Source organism: Antrostomus carolinensis, unplaced genomic scaffold (genome assembly GCF_000700745.2).
Source record: "Antrostomus carolinensis isolate BGI_N321 unplaced genomic scaffold, ASM70074v2 scaffold37587, whole genome shotgun sequence".
In the NCBI taxonomy this organism is placed as follows: Eukaryota; Metazoa; Chordata; class Aves; order Caprimulgiformes; family Caprimulgidae; genus Antrostomus; species Antrostomus carolinensis.
Genome location: NW_010330178.1, coordinates 2,676 through 23,726, shown reverse-complemented (window position 1 = coordinate 23,726; position 21,051 = coordinate 2,676). Strand labels below are relative to the sequence as shown.

At 37.4% G+C, this 21,051-nt stretch overlaps 1 protein-coding gene across 2 annotated transcripts; it reads left to right on the top strand.

The window, feature by feature from the left end:
* Positions 1–6,038: 6,038 nt before the first annotated feature.
* CREBRF (CREB3 regulatory factor) lies at positions 6,039–17,209 on the top strand. Of its 2 annotated transcripts, XM_010172843.1 has the most exons (9): positions 6,039–6,212; positions 7,190–7,315; positions 8,176–9,259; positions 9,791–9,892; positions 13,613–13,807; positions 15,635–15,824; positions 16,257–16,330; positions 16,737–16,859; positions 17,094–17,209. In XM_010172843.1, the coding sequence occupies exons 1-9, from the start codon at positions 6,204–6,206 to the stop codon at positions 17,207–17,209; spliced, it is 2,019 nt and encodes a 672-aa protein (XP_010171145.1). In that variant the 5' UTR covers positions 6,039–6,203. The 2 variants fall into 2 exon arrangements, with proteins under 2 accessions (XP_010171145.1, XP_010171146.1); XM_010172844.1 differs by lacking the exon at positions 9,791–9,892.
* Positions 17,210–21,051: the final 3,842 nt, after the last annotated feature.

Here is a 21,051-nt window from a genome sequence, read left to right as displayed (position 1 = left end):
CCTACACAACAGGCTGAACTGTTCCAGTCGTTCAGCTCTGACAGCTGAAATGTTAACTTCTCTTTTAAAGTAATCTTTATATTGTTGCCACTTGAGGGTAACTTGTTGAAATCACGAAATATATAATCTGCAAACCAGAATCAGAATCTGATGTTAACTTTCAAACACTTCAAAACGTTTTGAAGATGGAGATCGAAGGTTGCTTAGCCTTTGGCCTAAGGTTGCTTAACCAAGTGGCTTCTAAGCATCCTTGTGGGGGAGGGTTTATTACTATTATTACACATCATAGTAAGAATTATAGAGGGGCAGGCACAGATGGTTTAGAAACTTGGTTGACTTTTGTTGTTAGCAACTTAAAGGAGAAGTCAGAATTTCTGTAGGAAATATATTGGGGGATTGTTTTAGCAGGAAAGGTTTATTGTAGAAATATCGATGCTCAGTGATAGTGCTTCTTAAAGGCGTGAATAATAACTCCGAGACCTCGTGCAGGTGCTTTGTAGCCAGTAGTTTACCTCAGCAAAGAAAGAGTTGTTCTGTGTTTGATGAGAGTAATAACCACTAAGAGAAATCTGCAGCAGAGGCATCAAGCCGTTGAACATCCTTGCCATGTTTTTTTAAAATAATGAGAGTGGCAAAAGAGCTTTTTCGAAGGACAAACTTTTGGAGTCCCTTCAGTGTTAGTGGGAATTGAGAAGAAATAGAAGCTTCTGTCTGGCTAATTGATATAAATAAGGGAACGCACTAGTTTAGGTTCCCATGACTTGCACGTCCATGCTGTGTGGTTTGTGGAGCCTAATTAAATTATGTTTTAAAATAAAAGTTTGATAAGAGGATGCTTCATTCTCAGCATAGTTGTTACAAATACATGGGTACAATACATTGTTCATTGGTTAGAAAAAAAAAAAAAATCACATTTTTTTCTGCCTCTGGCATTATGGTCAGTTATTGTCATCTGCCTGTGTGCTTATGCAGTTGTGCTGCAGTGGAATACCACTGCAAAGTTGGGTGGCTGGCATTGATGTGTAGGGGACATTAATTAATTCAAACATTAATTCAAAGAAGGGATGTAGTGATGTATTATTTTTGGCAATTCATCTGCTCCTTTACCTGAGGTGCTGCGTGTGTGATTGAAGACCAGAGCTTCTGTTCAGTGGTATCACTTCCAGGTCTTGAAGTCTGTTTGCTGTGGGCAAGTAGGATTAAAAAAAAAATAATACTAAGGAGGAAGGGAAAGTCAGCAGAAGAAAAGGAACCAAGACAGTGAAATAGCCATTTCCCTCTCCTGAAGGGAAGAGGCTTAAAAGAAGTGAAACAGTTTTCGTATCTTTAGTTCTTTCAAATTGCAGTGCTCCATCAAACTTAGGATCTGGATGTCTTAAGCAGCTGTTTGCTCTGCAGGATAGAGAAAGCGAAGGACATAATGTCTGAGATGCTTATGCTGGCATTTTAATACAAATACATCACTGAGAAGGTAGAGGGACTTGGCTTCTTTGGATGAGCAGTTGAATGGGGTTTGGGAGGTGCAAGAGTGTGCTCACCTGCTGTAAAAAAAACCCCAAACAAACACAAAAGAAAATGTAGTGTCTTTGTGGCGGGGGAGAAAAGTAAAAGAATTTTTTTTTTTAGGTCTGGTTAATAATTGAAGAGTCGTGTAGAAAGAATAAGAAGGAGAAAAAAAAAACCTAGAACATTACATTCAGAAACAAAACTAAGAAAATATGTTCTGTGCTTGAAGACCGCACTGAGCAGAGCGTGTTCTGTAATAGGAAACAAACTGGCACAAACTGTGGAAGGAATAAAAGTTTTAAGAGACGCGTAGGAGAACTTCTTGCATCTCTAACTGTAGTAGTTCATAAAATGTCCAGATGCAGCAAACACTGCATAGTACATAATGGTTCTTTTAAAATACGTGGCATGGTTTTTGTGCATTCTCTGAAATTCGATGTTTGGTGTTTTGAATGTTTTAGCCTGAGTTTGTAGGTTTGGTATTGATGGGCTCTCGTGACGTGCTGGTTTTTTTTTATCTGCATCAAAAATGTAACTTTGACAAACTGTGCTGTATGATGCACAGTCGCCACCGTGAAAAGTGTAATTGTTCCTGTGATGTATTTGTAACAGACTTTTAGCTGCTGTGATAATAAGCACTGTACAGTCAGCAGAATGGTATAGTGACGCTCTGTGTGCCTTTCAAATTGTACAAAATACACATCTGAATTGAGACAGAAATAGCAACTTCAGCTATAGCTACAGTACAAATGATTCATACAGGTGACTGAGGAAGACTTTCAGAGCTGCCAAGCTGCAAGCTGGCTGTTTAGGTTTTTCTCTTATAGGATCTTTGGCGATGTTGTCGCAGAAGGGTGTTTTATTAGCCTAGGGAAGTGGCACATGCATTGGTAACTATCTCCTTAATGCTGCATATTTTGAATTTAGGTCCTGCTGTCTGCCAGTTTGAGTGTACTGCTGCATCAGACTGGTTGAAGTTCAGTCTTGCCAGATGTCTTGGGACCACTATTAAACTATTTTAAGTGCGTATTTTCAAAAAGTAAATATAAATACAGAGGATTTTTATTAGGATTTGTCATTAGATTAATGAATTATTAACTCTATAGAACAGTTTTTGGTTACTTACTGGTGACTGATGGAGGTTTTAACCAACGCATATATGAGTGCCTCCATCAGTACCCTAAATTCTTAAATGTTACATGAATATAGCAGTTCCTGAGATGTCTGGCCTTTGCTGGTGCCCAGATAAACGAATGAGCCTTCTCCCGGGAACAGGGGCGCAGCTCTGCGCTGATGTGACTCAAGAATCTGCAGACACAGAACCAGCTCGGGGACTGGTTCCTTAATCACCTTAATCTGATTGAACTGCAGGCTGCTGCCAAAAGGAGTGGTGGTGGTTGCTGGGTGCCTCGGGTTCTGTATTCCACCTGCAGTTCAGTTGCTATGAAGCAACTCCAGGAGTTCACCTCTGTCTCTCTGCGTTCGGGAAGGGCTTGTGTAAGGCATTAATGAAAATTGTCCTAAAGTAGGAATTCCTGCTGTATTTATCTCCAGTAATTCTTATAGCATTATTCTTGAGCTCTGCCACAGATCTTTCGGTTCATTCAGATCTGTGTTCGTTATAGATAACATAACAACTGTACCACTCTGTTCTAACTCAGTCTTGAGCTGGGGGTGCCAATAATGATAAATTCTGTAAAAATGGTACTTCGACTGTGGTCTACAAAGTTATTTCACTTCACAGAGAGTTCAGATTTTACAGCTGTGCTTCTATATGTGTCATTGATTTCTGTGATACATCTTAATTTTCCAGTTCATGAAAAAATATGGGTAGTTAAATGTGAACACTGGGAGTCTTTTAATGAAGATCTTGATGATTCTGGGAAATTTAGAAAGCAGTTGAAAGTAGGTCTGCTTTGTTGGGAACATGAGGCATGCCTAGATTGTGCAGCTCCCTGGGGCTGTGTCTTTCTTTTTGCAGCCTTACCATGTTTCCTCCCTCCATAGAGCTACCAAGAAAAATCTTATGTTGTAGAATTCTTTAATAGATCCTAATGGGATTCGAATAACATTTAAATATTAATATTAAAAAATGTCAAGAATGAAATATAAAGAGCATTAGGGAACCAGACTAGCTGATGCACTGCTTCAACCTGGGAGGACATTCACTGTCATTCTTAAATGGTGCTGTGAGTTTATAGCTAAAAGATTACTCCAGTGGTTGAGATGGTAAAAGTATTTTGAATGTTTACTGTCTGTTTTGAGGATTTGTAAATGATCCAAAAGCTCCTTGATCCTGACACTTGGAAGCGTTGGTCAGTTGTTACCGAAATCGGTGTCAGTACAGATTAGATTTCACCTCCCCTTCCTAGTTGTGTATGAAAGACAGTGGAATGGCTTGAGGGACATGTTCTAACAAAAAAATAACAAAGCCTAACTGGTAAAGAAGCAGCAAACATCTCCTTTCTTTCCACTTTATATCGTGCAGTGGCAGAACTTTGACTGTCTCCCATTTGAATGCAGATGGCGGTGGTGTTCTGGTGTTGACGTCAAAGTATTAATCTGATGTTCTGTTGAAAAAGACATCAATCTCTACCACTCTGTGTGGAAAGAAAGTAAGATACTACTCAGGTGTAGGTTGGTATGAGAGATGCTGTCCTTCTCGCCTTTTTCTTTGCGTATGGGAACATCGTTTGTTTGTTTTAAAGAACAGACACTTTTCTCCTGATCGGACCAGGCTGAAAAATGAATTAGTTGTTTGTGCCACTTTAACAGCAGAGGCAGGACTAGTTTGGCTGCAGTGTGGCCTTTGCTGGGTGAAGGGAGACGGGGGATGTTGAGGCACGTGTCCCTGGGACACAAACTTAACTTTAAATGTCACTTGAAGATAAGTAAAAAGAATTCCCTGGAAATTTTAGAGAAAGAAATTTTAGAAAGAAAATTTTCTCAGGAGGAACTGGCTCTTACTGGACTCAGGATCCTACAAGGAATGCCTTACTTTGGCACTGGTAGCATGGTTTTACCAAGAACTTGTGTTTAACTGGACTTGCTATCGTTGTTCTTTATATTCTAGCCGCTATTTGAGAAGCAGTATGTTTTGATAAGTAGACTTTTTTGCATAGTGTCTGTTTTTACCACAGTCTAATGGTATAGATGCTGAATATAACAAAATAGCTGAGATAACTATCTGAAAGTAGGAATAATCATGGGGATGCTGTCATGTGCTGGTGGGAGGAGGGTTTTGATTGTAGCTCCACTGTAGGGAGAATACTTGTACTATTTGTTTTTCGAAACGTGAGAATAAACATCGCCTGAGCAGACTGCACCAAAGTCAGGCTCAGGAGCAATGCTGAGTGAAGAATGCTGCTCAAAGAAGCAAATGCATTTTAACTGATAATGCTGAAAACCTGTACAAGGATAATGGTTCAGTTTTTTGATTATGCTCCTCTAATGCTGCTTTATTGTTAAAGAGTTTTTTTTATATAAGGGTAGGGATCTTGCAGGCAAGCAAGACAGTAAGAAAGCAGCATCTTTGAAGACAATGTAGTTGCATTAGATACTAAGGTTTGATACCATGGATGATTTTTTATTATTGTTTTTTATATAACATTGTTCTGTTTTACTTCCTGTTACTTATTTTATGAGTCTTTTGGCATACTTTTAGTGTAGATACAGTTACTCATGTTTGTGCTTAAGTATTTGCTTTTCTACAGGTCATGCTTTCCTTATGTTGTTAAAAATGCAGGATTAAGCAGGATATGAGGCTCAGAAAAGTCTTTAGATATACATCTGAAGTAGCAGCAGGGCTATAGAAACTACTAAACTAGTAAAATTACTAAGAGACAAATTGGACCAATTTTAATATGTGCCTTACTTAAAATTAATAGAGAAGATATTTTATTAGGCAACTCTGAATTTGGCACAATGTTTAATTTGATTTGTTGGGGAAGTCTGTCTCTTCCCCTGCTGCTGGGTGGTGAGCATGATTGCTGTGATCCCTCTGCCACTAGATGTTGCTATATGAGTGATTGATATAATCTTATCTGATGCTGGATGGATTAATCTCTTAAGAAAAGGAGGAGATATTGCTGAAACAGTATTACTGCCTATTCAGAAATTAGTATTTTGAGACATTTGCCTGAGACATTTTTAGAATTTATTGGCTCTGTTATATTAGTCATAAAGATTGTTTCTCTCTTGTATACCCAGGAGTATGTTAGTCATTATTTCCAGTTAGGCAGGCTTTTCTTTTCATATGTCTATAGAGCTTGTAGACTCGGTAGTGAGTGAGGAAAAAAGGCAACAAAATGTAACTCAGACAAAAAGGTTTTTGCAGGAACTCTGTTTTGTAGCATCTGTGACTTTTCATTTGATGAAAGTTGTCAGGGGAAGAAAATTGCTATACATTGCAGCATGAGGAATAATCAAGGGAAATTTTTGCTTTTACTTCACTTTGGCTTTTTTTTAAGCACTACCTTTTTGGTGAAGGATTACTTACCTCCTTGGGGGGTTACTGTGTTTATTCTACACAGAAGTCTACAAACAGAACTCCATCAGCGTGAACTGAAGTTATCCTAAGGAAAATCTCATTGCATGGATTGTGTAAACTCACTGAGACTGAAGTAAAGCTGGAAAGGAATCTACGAGTGAATAAAACTAGAAGTTTGGAATTGGATTTGGGGAATCTGGGCTTGGAAATGCCTCAGGTAAGTCTGTTATGATTTTATTTGCTTCTGTAAATAATTCTGCTTCCTTGTTTAAAAAAAAAATATTGAAGAGTAAATTTGACTGGTATTAGCAGGGAGAATTTATGAGAGATTAAATGGTGTATATTTTTTAGGATCCCAGTAGTGTCTGTGGTGGAAGGGATGTTGCTGCTCTTGGTACTGTTTTTGATCACACAGAAAGAGTCAGCAAAGTTGTTGTCTTGATGAGGGTGGATGCCTGGAGAGCAGCCTTTTATTGCTGCAGTGATTCACACATCAGCACACTGAATGACTTTCAGCAGTACAGTGTTTCTCCCTTCCCAGCCCTCAGGGCGAGTGTGTCTAGAAGAGAAATAGAGGTCTGGAATTAAATGTAGCAGAAAGCCTTGCTGCCCATTCCCTGCATGCCCAATCCTCCTGCATGTTTTTTTGCAAAGTTCCACTTTGTTCTCAAGAGATACAACACTCTTGATTTAGTTGTAATAAATTTTGCTTTTGTTACAACCTTTGCTGAAAGTTTTATAAATTCTGATGATTCTAAAAGCAGTCAGCACTGCTTTAGTACAAAATGGCTTGTGTTAAGGTGAAGGCCCTGCAAGCGTGTGGTGCCTATTGATACTCACAGATCTTGCCAGTACTCGCTCTCCTCTTCTACAAATGCTGACATATCCCTAAACTTGGCAAACGTGAGAATTTCAAACCAACAAAAAAGAATGAATGAGCAATGCTCTTGCAGCTATATGATGAATACAAATGTGGTCTTTGATTTAAGAGCTGCATGTTGTTAACTGTTTTTTAAAGCATTCTCTCGCTCTGAGAAATGACATGCATATCTGTGTAGGTAAAAACCTTACCGATGCGAGTATAGCACGAGTTCAGAGACTCAGATGAAATGGCAATACTCTTTATGTTTCATTGAAGAAAAGAATATGCCTTTTTATAGCATCCTTCAAATGTCAGTATAAATTTTGTTGTAGCCCAGTGTGAGTGGAATGGACCCTCCTTTTGGGGACGCCTTTCGGAGCCATGTGTTTTCAGAGCAGACTCTGATGAGCACGGATCTCTTGGCAAGCAGTTCAGATCCAGATTTCATGTATGAACTGGTAGGTCGTCTTTCTGTGTGTCTCCATAATTTCCTCTCCTTGACTAATACCCTGAGTTTGTATAGTAATAAAGGGGTATTTGTGCAAGAATGCTAGAAGATTCTTCATTACGGCTAGCTACTGATTAGGAAAGAGCCTAACTGCTTGTCCAGCAAATGTGATGTTTCCTCAATAGATGCTTGTTAAAGCTGGCCATCAGGAGAGGCTTGATACACAAGTCTCAAATCGAGCTGTGTTGGCGTTATGTAATGGTGCTTGAGACTCTTCCTTACAATCTTTTCTGCAAGAGCAGCTATATGCTACCTCACCCAAGCTGTGAATGCAGGGGAAGCAAAATAAAAGTTGACTCACAAGCTACTTATACTAGCATTGTTTTTTTTTGTTGTTTGGGTTTTTTTTTCCCCTGCATTAAAAGATAAAATAGCTTATAGTCATTAATTGATCATGTTAGAATGAGGTTTTCTTTCCAGGAACTGGTAAACTTGAACATTGCCTGTTAAGCGCATAGCAAAGATTGACCTAGGTTAATAGAGACTAGAACAGCTTGCCTGTGATGTCTTTCCTATTTTAAATGTATGAATATTGGTACTAGTCTAGTTCCTGATGACCAGATGGATTTGTAATAGCAGAAAAAGAATCCAGCAGCATTTGACCTGTAACTTTAGCAATCTCTTCAGAAGGATCTGCTGCTGAAGCATGGAAGCTGGACTTCATTCTGACCCACAAAGGCAGCTTTTAGTTGGAAGTTGAGGTATCTTCATATGTTATCACTGTCTTACACTTTACTGGAATTAAGCTCACCATACTAGATTATCGATACTTTTTTAATATTAATTTTTAACTTGTCTTATTATGCACAGGACAGAGAAATGGACTATCAGCAAAGCTCCAGAGACAACTTACTTTCAATGGAGGACTGCAAAGACCTTGAGAACTTGGAGTCTTTTACGGACATCCTGGACAAAGAAGCTGCTCTCACCTCAAAGTGGGAACAGTGGGACACCTACTGTGAAGACTTAACTAAGTACACTAAATTAACCAGCTGTGACATCTGGGGAACAAAAGAGGTGGATTATTTAGGCCTTGATGACTTTTCAAGCCCATACCAAGATGAAGAGGTGATAAGCAAAACACCAACACTGGCTCAGCTTAACAGTGAGGACTCACAGCCTGTTTCTGATTCACTTTATTACCCTGATTTGCTCTTTAGTGTAAAACAAAACCCTTTAACTTCTTTGTTACCTGGAAAAAAAATTGCAACCAGAGCAGCAGCCCCAGTCTGTTCCTCCAAGAACGTTCAGGCTGAGGCACCTTTGTCAGACTGTGTTCAGAAGGCAAGCAAACCTGCAACCCAGCCTGCTTCCAGTACACAAATCACGGTGAAGACCAATGTGTACAACAATGAAAAGGTGAACGTTCATGTTGAATGTAAAGACTATGTTAAAAAGGCAAAAGTAAAGATCAATGCTTTACCACAGGGCAGACCGGTGCTGAGCCAGACACATGCTGATGCAGCAAAGGAAAACACCTGCTATTGTGGTGCTGTAGCAAAGAGACAAGAAAGAAAAGGAATAGAGTCCCCACATAGTCACAGTACACCTCCTGTTTTGCCTTTTAAAGAGACTCAAGAACTGCTCCTCAGTCCACCCCAGGAAACCCCAGGGCTTATTGTGGGGGAGAGCAGTCATTCTGCCAGCGCATCAGTGTCAGATTCTTCACAGAAGAAAGAAGAGCACAACTATTCTCTTTTTGTAACAGACAGTTTGGGTGAACAGTTGGCCAAAGGAGACCCTGAGGAGGAGGAGGATGATGAGGACGATATTGAGGATGAGGACCATGATGAAGGATTCGGCAGTGAGCACGAGCTGTCTGAAAACGATGATGAGGAGGAAGATTATGAGGATGATAAAGATGATGACATCAGCGATACCTTCTCAGAACCAGGTACCAGCAATGTTGGGCTTTGCTAACGTGGAGGTTAATGGATTTGTCTGCTGAGTGGGAAAGAATGCTTTTCAATGCTTAATAGTTACAGATGAGCAACACTGATCTTAAATTATGAATTTTAATCCCAGATTTTCTAATTGCTTTGCAAAATGTAATTAATAAAAACTCTACAAGGTTGCTGTCTCCCTGTTTTGAGGAAAAACTGCATAAACTGTGGTCACGCAACAAAAATAATAGTAGAGGATACAGGAAACCTAGCTTGTAGCCTGAAGTCTTAGAGCAATTACCTGCAATTGTTGTATTGTTTTTTTGTGGCTTGATGATAGGATGTGCAGAGCTTTCTAGTGCTCCAGTAGATTGCTGCTTTGAATTTATCCAGAGTTATATCTCTTGAGAGCTGGTATGAAATCATAGCCTTAGTTAAATAATTTCATAATTGCTTAAGTCCTACTTTAAGTACAGTTTTCCACAGAATCCAGAGAATACCTACCACTGAAACTAATAGAACCGTTTCTTGGTGGTTTTCAGCAGTAACACTTAGTGGGTCTTCAAAGGATACTGAATCCCTCTCTTCTGCATGTAGAAATGGAGCCTTAACAACAGAAATAAGAACTAACCTTCACCTAGAAGGTAACAAAGCGGTAACGTTGTGTAAAAATAAAATCTGAATGAAGAGAAAAGGACAAGACTGTAACCAAGTAATAGTTTCAGTGTAGAAAGTATAATATTCACATTTTATAAATGCTTTGTTGTAGAGTATAAGAATTAACGTATTCAGATATTTGGCAATATGTAATTTCATGGGGGAAAGCAGCTGAAGTTTTGCCTTTTTAAAAACAGCAGCTTCCCTAAAGCTTGTCGTGTTTGTCATAATGAACTCTTGGATTAAATTATTTTCTAAGTAGATTTCCTGAGATGGCATTAAACTCGTTAAGCATTATACCCTTTATGTTATTTTTACATGTACATAACACATTTGTATTAGCATTTTAAAACTCTTCCTCCCTTCTTCTGAATTGAACTCCCTCTACTTTCTGGGGCTTTGAGTAGCTATTAGAGCTCTGTAATGATTGCTGTACTGCACAGTGTTTTGCAGCCCACAGAGGCAAGTTGCACAGAAAGCCTGGTAACCTTGAAAAAGAGATGTCACATTAAAATGCTGGAATTTCAGTTGGAGGAATTACATTAACTATTTGCCATTTGTTCAGATTTTACTGACAAGCAGTCGCTCTCGCCTTCTCTAAATGCAGCTGTGTCGTGCAGTACAGCAACTGAGGAGCTTGCCTTGCTGGAACTTTAAGTGAATGAAGCCATTCACCGTGAGCATGGTGATATTAAAAGTTTCACCATATGTTTTGATTATATTAGAAGGTATTGTCTCCAGGTATTTTAATTATGTCACTCTTGTACGTAGTGTGGCTTTTTTGCCTTTAGAGTAAAGGTAAATACTATGGGTAAAGCTTCTAAAAATAGGCATGGCACAGGAAGATTTAACCTTCCACAGTACTGAAACCAAAATCAGTTGACAAATTTAGAGTGAAGATGTAATTTACTGGAAGGATAAAAAACTTACTAGTTATTACTGACCCTCTGATATATTTTATACACAGTTTGCTTTTGTTAATTCTTCTTCATGTAAGTTTTTGGAGTGCATTAAATGTTTTCTTAAAGCGTTAGTGTTGTCTGAGGAAACACTTAGATATAGTGAACTTTATATATAAAGTTATTCATGAACTTGGAGAAATAACTAAAAATTGTCTGGGTGTTGGGCAAGTTTGGGCAACAATGTTTTTATTATCACCATGATACAGATTTAGCAATTTTTGTCACTGGCAAAGGTAATTTATTATTGGAATTATTAGCCCAGGCCTTTTTTAGCACTTAAACCTTTTTTTGCCATTGCTAGTATATTTTATATATATATATTATATACAGTTCATTTAATAGAACTACTTGTAAATGACTGCTTCTCCCATCAAGTAGTCAAGAGATTCCAGAAATGGGAAATCCAACAACTGATTCAGTTTTCGGTAGCACTGGAGAAGAAACAGCTGAGAGGGAAAAGTGCTTGTAGAGACATGGAGATTGTTTAAAGAAGTTGCGTGGCATCTATTCCGAGCCCCCAAACCATCAGCTGGGGGAAAAACACTGATAAATGGTTTGACAGAAGTCAGAATGATTAAATGGTAAAGAGATTGGGGTTTTCTGCTTTTGTTTTGGTAGGTCTATTTTTGCTTTTATTCTGGTAAAATGCAGAAGTTACATCTATCCTATTCTCTGTTTTACTTCATTTTAACTCTGGTGAATTTAAACCTAAAACCATAGTAAGTGATGTGAATAAAGATTTTTAGGAGGGACTTGCAAAGGGCTTGAAATGTAAATACAAAGACCCTTTCAGATTTCTTAGAAGCCCGCCAAAGAAAGTGAGACCACTATATGATCTGTGCTAAGAGGAGAATTCAAGGAAGATGACTACAGTTCAGAAGAGCTCAGCAGATTTGTTGCGCTCCTGTGCGTTACAGGCAACGTTAGGACATTGTGCATTGGATTCTTGTACGTAACTTTAAAATGGTAGCAGGTCAGTGTCAGAGTTACAAGGCAGGGTGTGCTAAGTCAACATAATTTTAAGTTGCTCAGTTAATTATAGTTTAAATGAGCAAACAGGAAGTCTTGATTTTAACCTTGTTGTACATTTGTACACATGAGCTTTTAGAGAGATTTGTTTTCATCGGTTGGCTTAATTCTGTGTTATCATGAAAATGGGCTAAATTTATTCGTATCTATATAATGAGTTACATAGCTTGATATATTTTTTCAAGTGGAAAGTAAGTGGGTTTTTTAAGAGTATTTTGATATTTATGTCAAACAGCATTTGGGTAAAATGGAAGTACAGTTAAAAATATTTATGGTATTTGAAACTGTATTTAATGTAAAATGTCATAATCATTTTGGCTGTACAAGAAAAAAATGTTTTATAAAGCATGTTTCATTGTTTGATTTGCCTTTAAAATACCATCTTTTTAATAAACTAGAGAATCAAAGTATATGAGTTGATGAAATGATTAGAAACAGAACTTTGGAACTGATTTAATCCACTGCACACCTAACTTTTATTCATACTGCGGGTTATGAGGTGAGAGTCAGACCAAAGCAAGAAAGTTTGTTTTTCCTTTTTGACCGGTTTTTCAAGTGCAAACAGACTAATTGAATGGACTGTTTTAAAAAGAAGAAAGTGTTCTTTGTGCTACTGTTAAAAGATGAAGCAGAGCTCAAGCATATGGGGTCAAGGCTTTTTAAGCTTACAGTCCACTCAGTGGTTGGCTTTACTTTAAGCTTCATAAGTGTGTGTCATGTTTTGAAATGAATTCTTTTTTAAGTAAAAGTAAACTATTACATAACATTTTAGTACAAAAAGCGATGCAGTGGTTTGGGTTTTTTTAACCTTAGTATAGGTTGTCTTTATGTTCTAAAGCATATGTAGGACTCCAAAAAGTGTTTACGTAATTACAGTATAAATATTTATGCAGTGTGGATAGTGACATTACAGTTTCCATGTACTTCATCGTATTAAGTGCATTGTAATACACCTCTAAAATATTGTGTAGCTTACAGTGGATCATTTCTCTTCATCCCACTAAAGAGGTGAGGAAGAGATTGAACAGCTCGTGCCCATATCCCTTCAATTTTGATTGTCTTTTCCTATGGGCCTTAAGTCACTGTCCTGATAACAGAGCCCTCTTCCTCTAGTCTCATAGAGATGGGTGGTTTGATTTATTTCCCGAAGGTATTCAGACTCAAGGAAGAGCAGAACTTGGACTCAATGATCCTAATGGGTCCCTTCCAACTCAGAATATTCTATGATCGAATAATTTTGCTTTCTTTATTAGCCTTTTGCTCATCTGTCTTTATTATCTGCTTCTCTTTCCATGCTTTTTGATTAGATATAAATTAAAATGTGGAGGCAAGTTAGGATTATGTTCCTGCAAATTCATGGAGGAAATTGTAAGAATGGAATAACACTCTCCAACAGCTGTTGTCTGTACTCTGCAGCGATGGGGTTGTGGGGGAGAAGAGCCATAGAGCTTAAGGGGTCAGAGAACATAAAGGGGCTTTCAATGCATAAATAATTTGTCTCTTTTCAACTAATGAAGCACCATCACTGGCTCAGTGTCTATCCCTGGATTTAAGGCATGTATCCAGCAGTAGTTGACACTGAAAACCAAGTCTATTAGATAATGTAAAACAGACCTCATATGTGGTTTTGCTCTTAAATTGAATACTCAATCCACCATTAAAGGGCTAGAAACAGTTTTGTCAACATTATATAAACAATGCAATGTATCCTTTTAGGGTATGAAAATGATTCTGTGGAGGATTTAAAAGAAATGACTGCAATATCCTCTCGGAAAAGAGGCAAGCGAAGATACTTCTGGGAGTACAGTGAGCAACTAACACCATCGCAACAGGAAATAATGCTGAGGCCATCTGAGTGGAATCGAGATACCTTGCCAAGTAACATGTATCAGAAGAACGGTCTCCATCATGGTAAGAATAAGAGGCCTAGTTACAAGTGAACATCTTCCATTCTGACGCCTTCAGTAGCCAAACTCCCATACTCTCAAGGGCTGAGAAGTTGTGTTTTGGCCATGAAAATAAATCATTAAAACACTGTAAGTCTGTTGCTCAATTAGCAAATTTCTGCACAGTGTCCAAGGAAGGCACAGTGAACATACAGTAGTAACTTTCAGTGTGGTTTCTTCCAGAGGAAGGTGGATAAATTGAGAATTGTAACTTCCAAGGGCTTTCAGTGAAACCCCAAGTTCAAAATTTTCCCAGTGCGATACCGTAAACACGTTGGACAGGTCGCTTGACTGATATTTGCTCCTTGTAGCTCCTTAGTTTCCATCTTGCTTGTGTTAGAAGTAAGCTGGAAGTGATCTGAGATGCACAGTTCACGTTAACTGCAGCATGAACTAAAGGACAAGCAATAAGGTGTAACTCTCTGCTCCTCCCTACTTTTTTCTCCCACCTATGTGAATGCAGCACAGCAGTTACTTTTCTGTGAATAAACTATTTCTTTAAAATATCCTCTTAGAAAGTTAAGACAATTGGTCTGATAACTCTGTTTTATTCCCGTGACTTTTTGATGAGCAATTTGCTGTAGCACACACATGACTAACATCACCCAGAACAAACCACTCTCAGGAGTAATGTTTGTTTTCTTGTCACAGGGCATCTTTGGTAGGCTGCTCCATTTGATTTTGGCTTTGAAGGAGAAAATGAAACCAGCTTGTCTGGTTGTAATGTTAATGTTCCCTTACAGTTTAAAATTACTATCTTTAACGTGGCAGTTTACTTTCTGTTAAACCAGAATATTTTTTTCATTGTTATTACTTGGAGATTTATTCAGGGAAGAACACTTTTTTTTTACCTCCTTATTCTTTATATGCTTATTTGTCTTGTAGTAAAATATCAGTGTCTAAAGTCCCTATCACTGTTCCTTCTTATGAAGGCTTATAGCTATACTTCATAGTAAACAACAAATAACCAAACATGCAATGAGGACTCAGTCCTACCCGACACTTGGAGGAGCAAATGACCTTTAAGTCAGGTGCTAAGGTCATCTACTACCTCAGATAAATCATGCTAAATTGCTAGTTCTCTAATAAATATTTCTGGAACAGGTTTTACTAGTTTTATTAACATTTTCATGTAAGTGTCTGTAACAACCAGCATTTTTTTAATAGAGATTTAGAAAAGACACATGGCAATGGCAGAGAGTCTTAAGGAATAAAGATTTGTCTGGAGTAAGTGTATTTCCTGAGGAAAACCAGGCCTTCAGTAGCTTTGAATAAATATAAAAGGCGTTAACTAGCCTTGATGTGGATCATTTAAACTTAATATCACTGAAGATTGTTTTGGTACCAGGCCTTAGCACTCTTTCTTAATACAGAACTTTAGCAATAAGATTATTTAGAAATTTAATCAACTTGAGTGTGCAAGAGGATATATTGGCTGAACACATGAGTTAGCAAGTTACAGTTGGGGCAAAACAACTGGGTTCGAACTTGTGACATACACCTTTTTCAGCACAGTTGTGTGTATGCTGTCTGTCACATCCAGTAGCCTGCCCAGCAGTATTTGGTCTTATCTGATCTGGATATAATATGAATTGTACAAAGCAGTTTGTCTGGAAATGCTCTTTCTATTGTGAAAGGTCATAGGGAATCGCCTGATTCCCATCCATTCTCTTGTAATGAACAAAGGAACTTAAACTGCACCCAAAAAAATACATATTTAAGAATGTTTTTTCACAGGTTTGTGTACATATTGTGTCCCTTCCCAACCCAATTTTCTGCATATTTAAAACAGGAAAATATGCAGCAAAGAAATCACGGAGGACTGATGTAGAAGACCTGACTCCCAACCCCAGAAAACTTCTGCAGATTGGTAATGAACTGAGGAAGCTGAATAAGGTGATCAGTGACCTGACGCCAGTCAGTGAACTTCCCTTAACTGCCAGACCGAGGTCAAGAAAAGAAAAGAACAAGCTGGCTTCCAGGTATGTATTAGATAACACTACATGGATGAGTAAATTTGGATTACTACAACTGTAGGATTAAGATCTAACTAATTTTTGCCTGAAGAGATCCTGCTTCATTGTGGCAGTTCCTGCAACAGTCTAATTACCAGTTTATCAAAAAGCAGGGCAACTGGCACGTTGGAGATATAGATAACAATATATTTCCACTGGAAGCTGGCTTACTTAGCTGCAGGGCGAATGATTGATACAGTGATAAAATCCACAAGTGTGAAATGTAAGCAAATATAGGTAGCAGAGTGCTTTCAGTGAAGGTGAGTGAGTAGATAAATGATTTTGTACATCACAGCTCTGGGAGTATTGGTTGATAAGTTCGTGTGGCAAACAAACAGATGCTCGTAGTATTCTGGAATTTTTGTTAGTGTTCTAATTCTTCCCCTCTTCTTACTATAGGGCTTGTAGACTAAAAAAGAAAGCCCAGTATGAAGCCAATAAAGTAAAACTCTGGGGTCTCAACACGGAATATGGTAAATACAACTCTTCACATCTTAATTTTTCTTTTGCTCAGACAAGTCTGTGTTTTGCACCATCATGTAACCTGGGTCATACCTGGGAATTTATAGAGAAAACAGGGTTGGTACAAACCCAACAATTTTGTTGGTACAAAACCAGTCCACTCCGTAAAGTGTACATAAATTGGGTTACCTGCAGTGTTGAGCTACTTTACAGATGTAAATTATGTAAATGTATGCATGTAATGTAAATATTTTTGAAAATACATTTACAGATGTAAACCATTACATCTTGATGTTACAGTGAGTGTGATGTGATACCTTTGACACTTAACAGATAACAGTGTGTGGACAACTGTAGATCTCTTTTGCTCTAGGGGCAATGTGCTGTAAGTCTAATCCAGGTTTTTTTTCTTTGCAGATAGTTTGCTGTTTGTGATCAACTCCATTAAACAAGAAATAGTTAATCGGGTGCAGGTACCTAAAGATGACAGAGGAGTCAACATGGAACAAAAGTTGAAAGTACTTATTAAAGACACTCTTGGTAAGCAGTGAAAATTTGCATGTATGTGAAGAGATATATAATCTATGATATGTTAGGTTGCAGACAATTTCTGGAATAGAGAAAAGAAAGAAGCATTTCCTAATTTCAGTTGTCTGTGCTTTTTGGTTGGTTATTAACCAAAGTGTTCATTGGCTTTATATTACTTACAGGAATGTACTAATACGTGCAATGAATAGTAACCTCACAGCACGTTTTCTTACCCTCCCGTTTTAGGACTACCTGTAGCTGGACAGACGTCAGAATTTGTGAATCAAGTTTTAGAGAAGACTGCAGAAGGAGACCCCACCGGCGGCCTTGTAGGGCTACGAATACCAATGTCTAAAGTTTAAGACATGACTTTCAGCTGTTCTCATTGGTCAGACTCTACCTGTGTTGTCAAGTACTTCATTGTAAACTGCATTCTGGTCTGCATGTCAGTTTAGCATTATGTAAACACTTACATTTAGGTTCCATTGTTTTTGAATAACAATGTAGTAAAACAAATCAAAGCATGGTATAAAATGCTTAATAGCATTTTTGGAGCATAAACCAGATAGTTTCAAAGCTGCTTTAAGCTTAAATACACAGATGAGGATTCTTTTTAAAATTAAGTTATCTAGGACCAGAATATATCACCTTTGTTTTAGAAGCAAAAACATGTTTTTGCTAGTGAAAATTTTTAGCATATGCCAGACATTGTGACAAGTTTATGCTCCAAGTAAAATAAGAGGAAGCGTGGTTTTTTTTGTTTTTTGGGGGTTTTTTTGGCAAAGCTGTCAATATAGGGAGTTTTATGTTCTTTTTTTTTTTAATCATTGGATTTTATTTTGTTTTTTCTTAAAAAACAATAAGCTTTCTTTGCAACCATTAACTTGTACATAGCACACGTGGCATTAGAGCTAGTGTGCCATATAAGACTTTAATTTTCTGAGCTTAATAGAGTATTTAAATGTCTGTGCAAGCAAGAGAAAAAAAGTATCTTCTTTGTGCCTTGTATTTTGGGGGGAGAGCTATCAGTATAAGCTGGTAAAGTTTTGTATGAAGAAAACCCTGAGGGGAAAAAACAAGATGTATAGATGGGAAGATTATAGGTTTTAATGTATTTGTTCCAGCTCTTAAAATTTTTGAATGTATATAGGAATATGTTGAAAATGTAGATATATGCCACAGAGTCTATGTATTGTATAAAAGATGGCTCTAGAAAACTCAATTTCGGTACTTTGGCCGGAAGAAAACAAATACTTGCACATTAATGCGATTGTTTATTTTTGTACCAAAGACAAATGCAACTGATATGGCGAACTGCCAGTCTAAGTAAAGTTTTGCACAGCTTATATGATACTGTACTGAATGTAAAAACAAATGAAAAAAAAAGAAAAAAAATTAAAGGTCAGGGTTAGGGATCTTACTGAACTGTGAATTTTTTTGTTTGGGTCCAATTATCTACAGAAGGAGCATTCATACATAACAATATTATTTTGCTGTTCTTGTAGTTCGCTTCCATGGTAGATAAGTTGGTGGCCGTCTCGGAGTCTTTAAATCTTTTTTCTCTGCACTTACTGTAGGAGATTTTAATATATTTGGATTTTAGTAAGCTATTGGTAAAATAGTTTTCAACTTTGAGAATTTAAAAAAAATATTTAGCTTGTTGTAGTATACTTCCACCAAACAACCAAAATAAAATTATTTTTATTGTAATGTGTATATATGTAAAGAGAAAAAAGAGCTACAAATATCTAATTCCTTAGTTGCCACTTTTCCAGTTGATGTATTATTATGCATGTGATGTTTCCAAGGATCAACACAGGCTTCAAACAAAACAAAACAAAAAAATTTATAGACTTTTATATTTTTGTACAGGTATTTCGAAACTAGCTTCTTCAAACTTATATGTGACTTATTCTTGTTAATTCAGTAGTTTCTATGATTGAGGAATATTAACACAGTTCTTATTTGCTCTTCTGCTAATAAGAGTTGGCTTTGTAGTCAGTGTTAACGTACAGATTAAAAGCTTTAGCCTTTGATGAGAAAGTCCTTTATCTCAAGGCAAGATCATTCTCTGGTTTCATGGACCCCCCCCTCTTTTCCTCCCTGTTCTTTCTCTCCCTATTTAAAGATGACAAAACACTGTTTACTGAAAATAGAAATACCAAATATTTTCAAATGTAGCTGCTGAAAAAAAATGCAAAAGTCCATGAAGGCTTTCTCCCCACTCCCTTTGGGGAATTTCTCCACTTCGTTTCTAGTTTGTCTAAGTTTGTTTGTACTGTGATTCCTTTTTGTTTATAAGTAGATTATTTTTATATCCAAGCTTGTACTATAAAAAAAAAGTCTGAATCGGTAATAGTGCAGTAAGAGTGGCCGATGAAGGTGGCAGTCCTGCCCCATACTCGTGAGTGTGCACACAGCTTACTTTGTATCTAAATATTTTGGAAGACTCAAAAGGGAGGAGGAGGCCAAAATACCACTACTGAGCTGTACGGAAAGTCTTTCCTACAAGAGACTGAACAAACACCCAGGGCAATTTAGGCAAAACTTTGTAAATCCACTTAAGACTTGCAAAATCTGAGTGGAATGTGGGTGGTTTTGTTTCAGGTGTTTTTGTTGTTGTTAGGGTGAGGTGAGAGTTGGCAGCTGCTTTACACAGTGGGTCAGATGTATTCCTGTTGTAATTATTGCCAATGTTGCAGTTATTCCAGAGAGATGCGTTTGGCCCATAAAACCCCGACAAAGAATGTCTCTTGTGAAGCTGAGGCTGTGTCTGTACCAGGATCTGAATACTGTTGTTCCTTTCCGATGAGTGGTGTTAACGCACTGCGCAGATACGAGAGGTCCTTATGCTACATCCAAACTGTGCAGACAAGGCAGCATTTCTAAATGTTAAGAGAGCAGTTTTGCGATCAGGTAAAAACTTCTGTGACAAACTGACAAGGTATTTAAAAAGCCCCTTTTTTTCCTGCTCAGAAATACTGGGCAAATAGAACTTTATAGCTTTTTATTTTTGTCTGAAAACCAGAATATGATTTTGGTCTAGCATTTCAAAGTAGACTTTGAATCTTTAGTGAATTCCATACCCTTGCATTTCAGTGTTTTCTATGTATTATTTTAAGTTAAAGCTTTTAAATAGTTGAGCTTTTTAATGTTGACACTTTATTTTGTACCTATTTATATGTATGTATATCTTAGAAAAGCACTTTGTTTAAAAAAAAAAAAGAAAAAAAGAAAAAAAAGAAACTGCGTTTTATATGATTCCTGCCACTTGCTGCTAACTCTGGGCTGGTCAGAATGCTGCAGCGATACTTGATATAAATAAAACCTGGCAGTAAAATGTAGAGTAAAGATAAGACCTTTTGCTGGTTTAACTTTATCATAAAGGTGACATAGGCAAGCTGTGCAGCTTTACATTTTAACCAGGGGACTCTGTGGCATTTAAACCGTCTAGAAATGGTTGTACTTTAATGCCAGTAACAATCTGCTTCCTCTAGTGTCATTAAAATATATACAGTTAGTGTATACTTATCACAAACAAAAATCTTATAAGGTATAAAAACCAACAAATGTACATGTTCTGTTTTCTGGCAATTGTGGCATGCATTTTTGGATGATCTTTAGAGAAGGCCATTTTCTAAAGATTTTCAGTGTTCATACATGGTATGTGGATCTTAATGAAGTCCTGGATTTTTTTCTGTTTGTTTTTGAGTGTAGGCATTGTGAATATTCACTTTTAATCCTATATCCAAAAACAATTATACATTTTATTGATTTAATACAAACAAAAGCTCTTCCTTTTTCTGATACACTGGATTCTCTAGAATTTGTTTCCATATTAAAAGCATGCTGTCTTAACTGCTCTTGTTGAGATCTCGTCAGTCTGAACTTAGGTGCCACACTTTGAATTGATGGACTGCTTCTTCTACTGTACCATGTATGATTCTTGTCCTCTCCTACTTCCTTCATGACAGATGATGATGTGGCTTTATATTGTGCCTTACTTGTACATCTAGAACTAAATGTTTTTCATTCCCTCTGAACTCTTCAAACTTAACCCCTCTGAAATTGAATCAGAACTGATAAAAGCATCCTGAAGAAAGTCTGGATAGATCTGATTTCAGTTTCTCTCAATAGTAGTCCTTTTGTATTTATATGGAAGACTAGTTTTTGAATGGCCTTGCAAAATGTGGGGGGTGCTCAT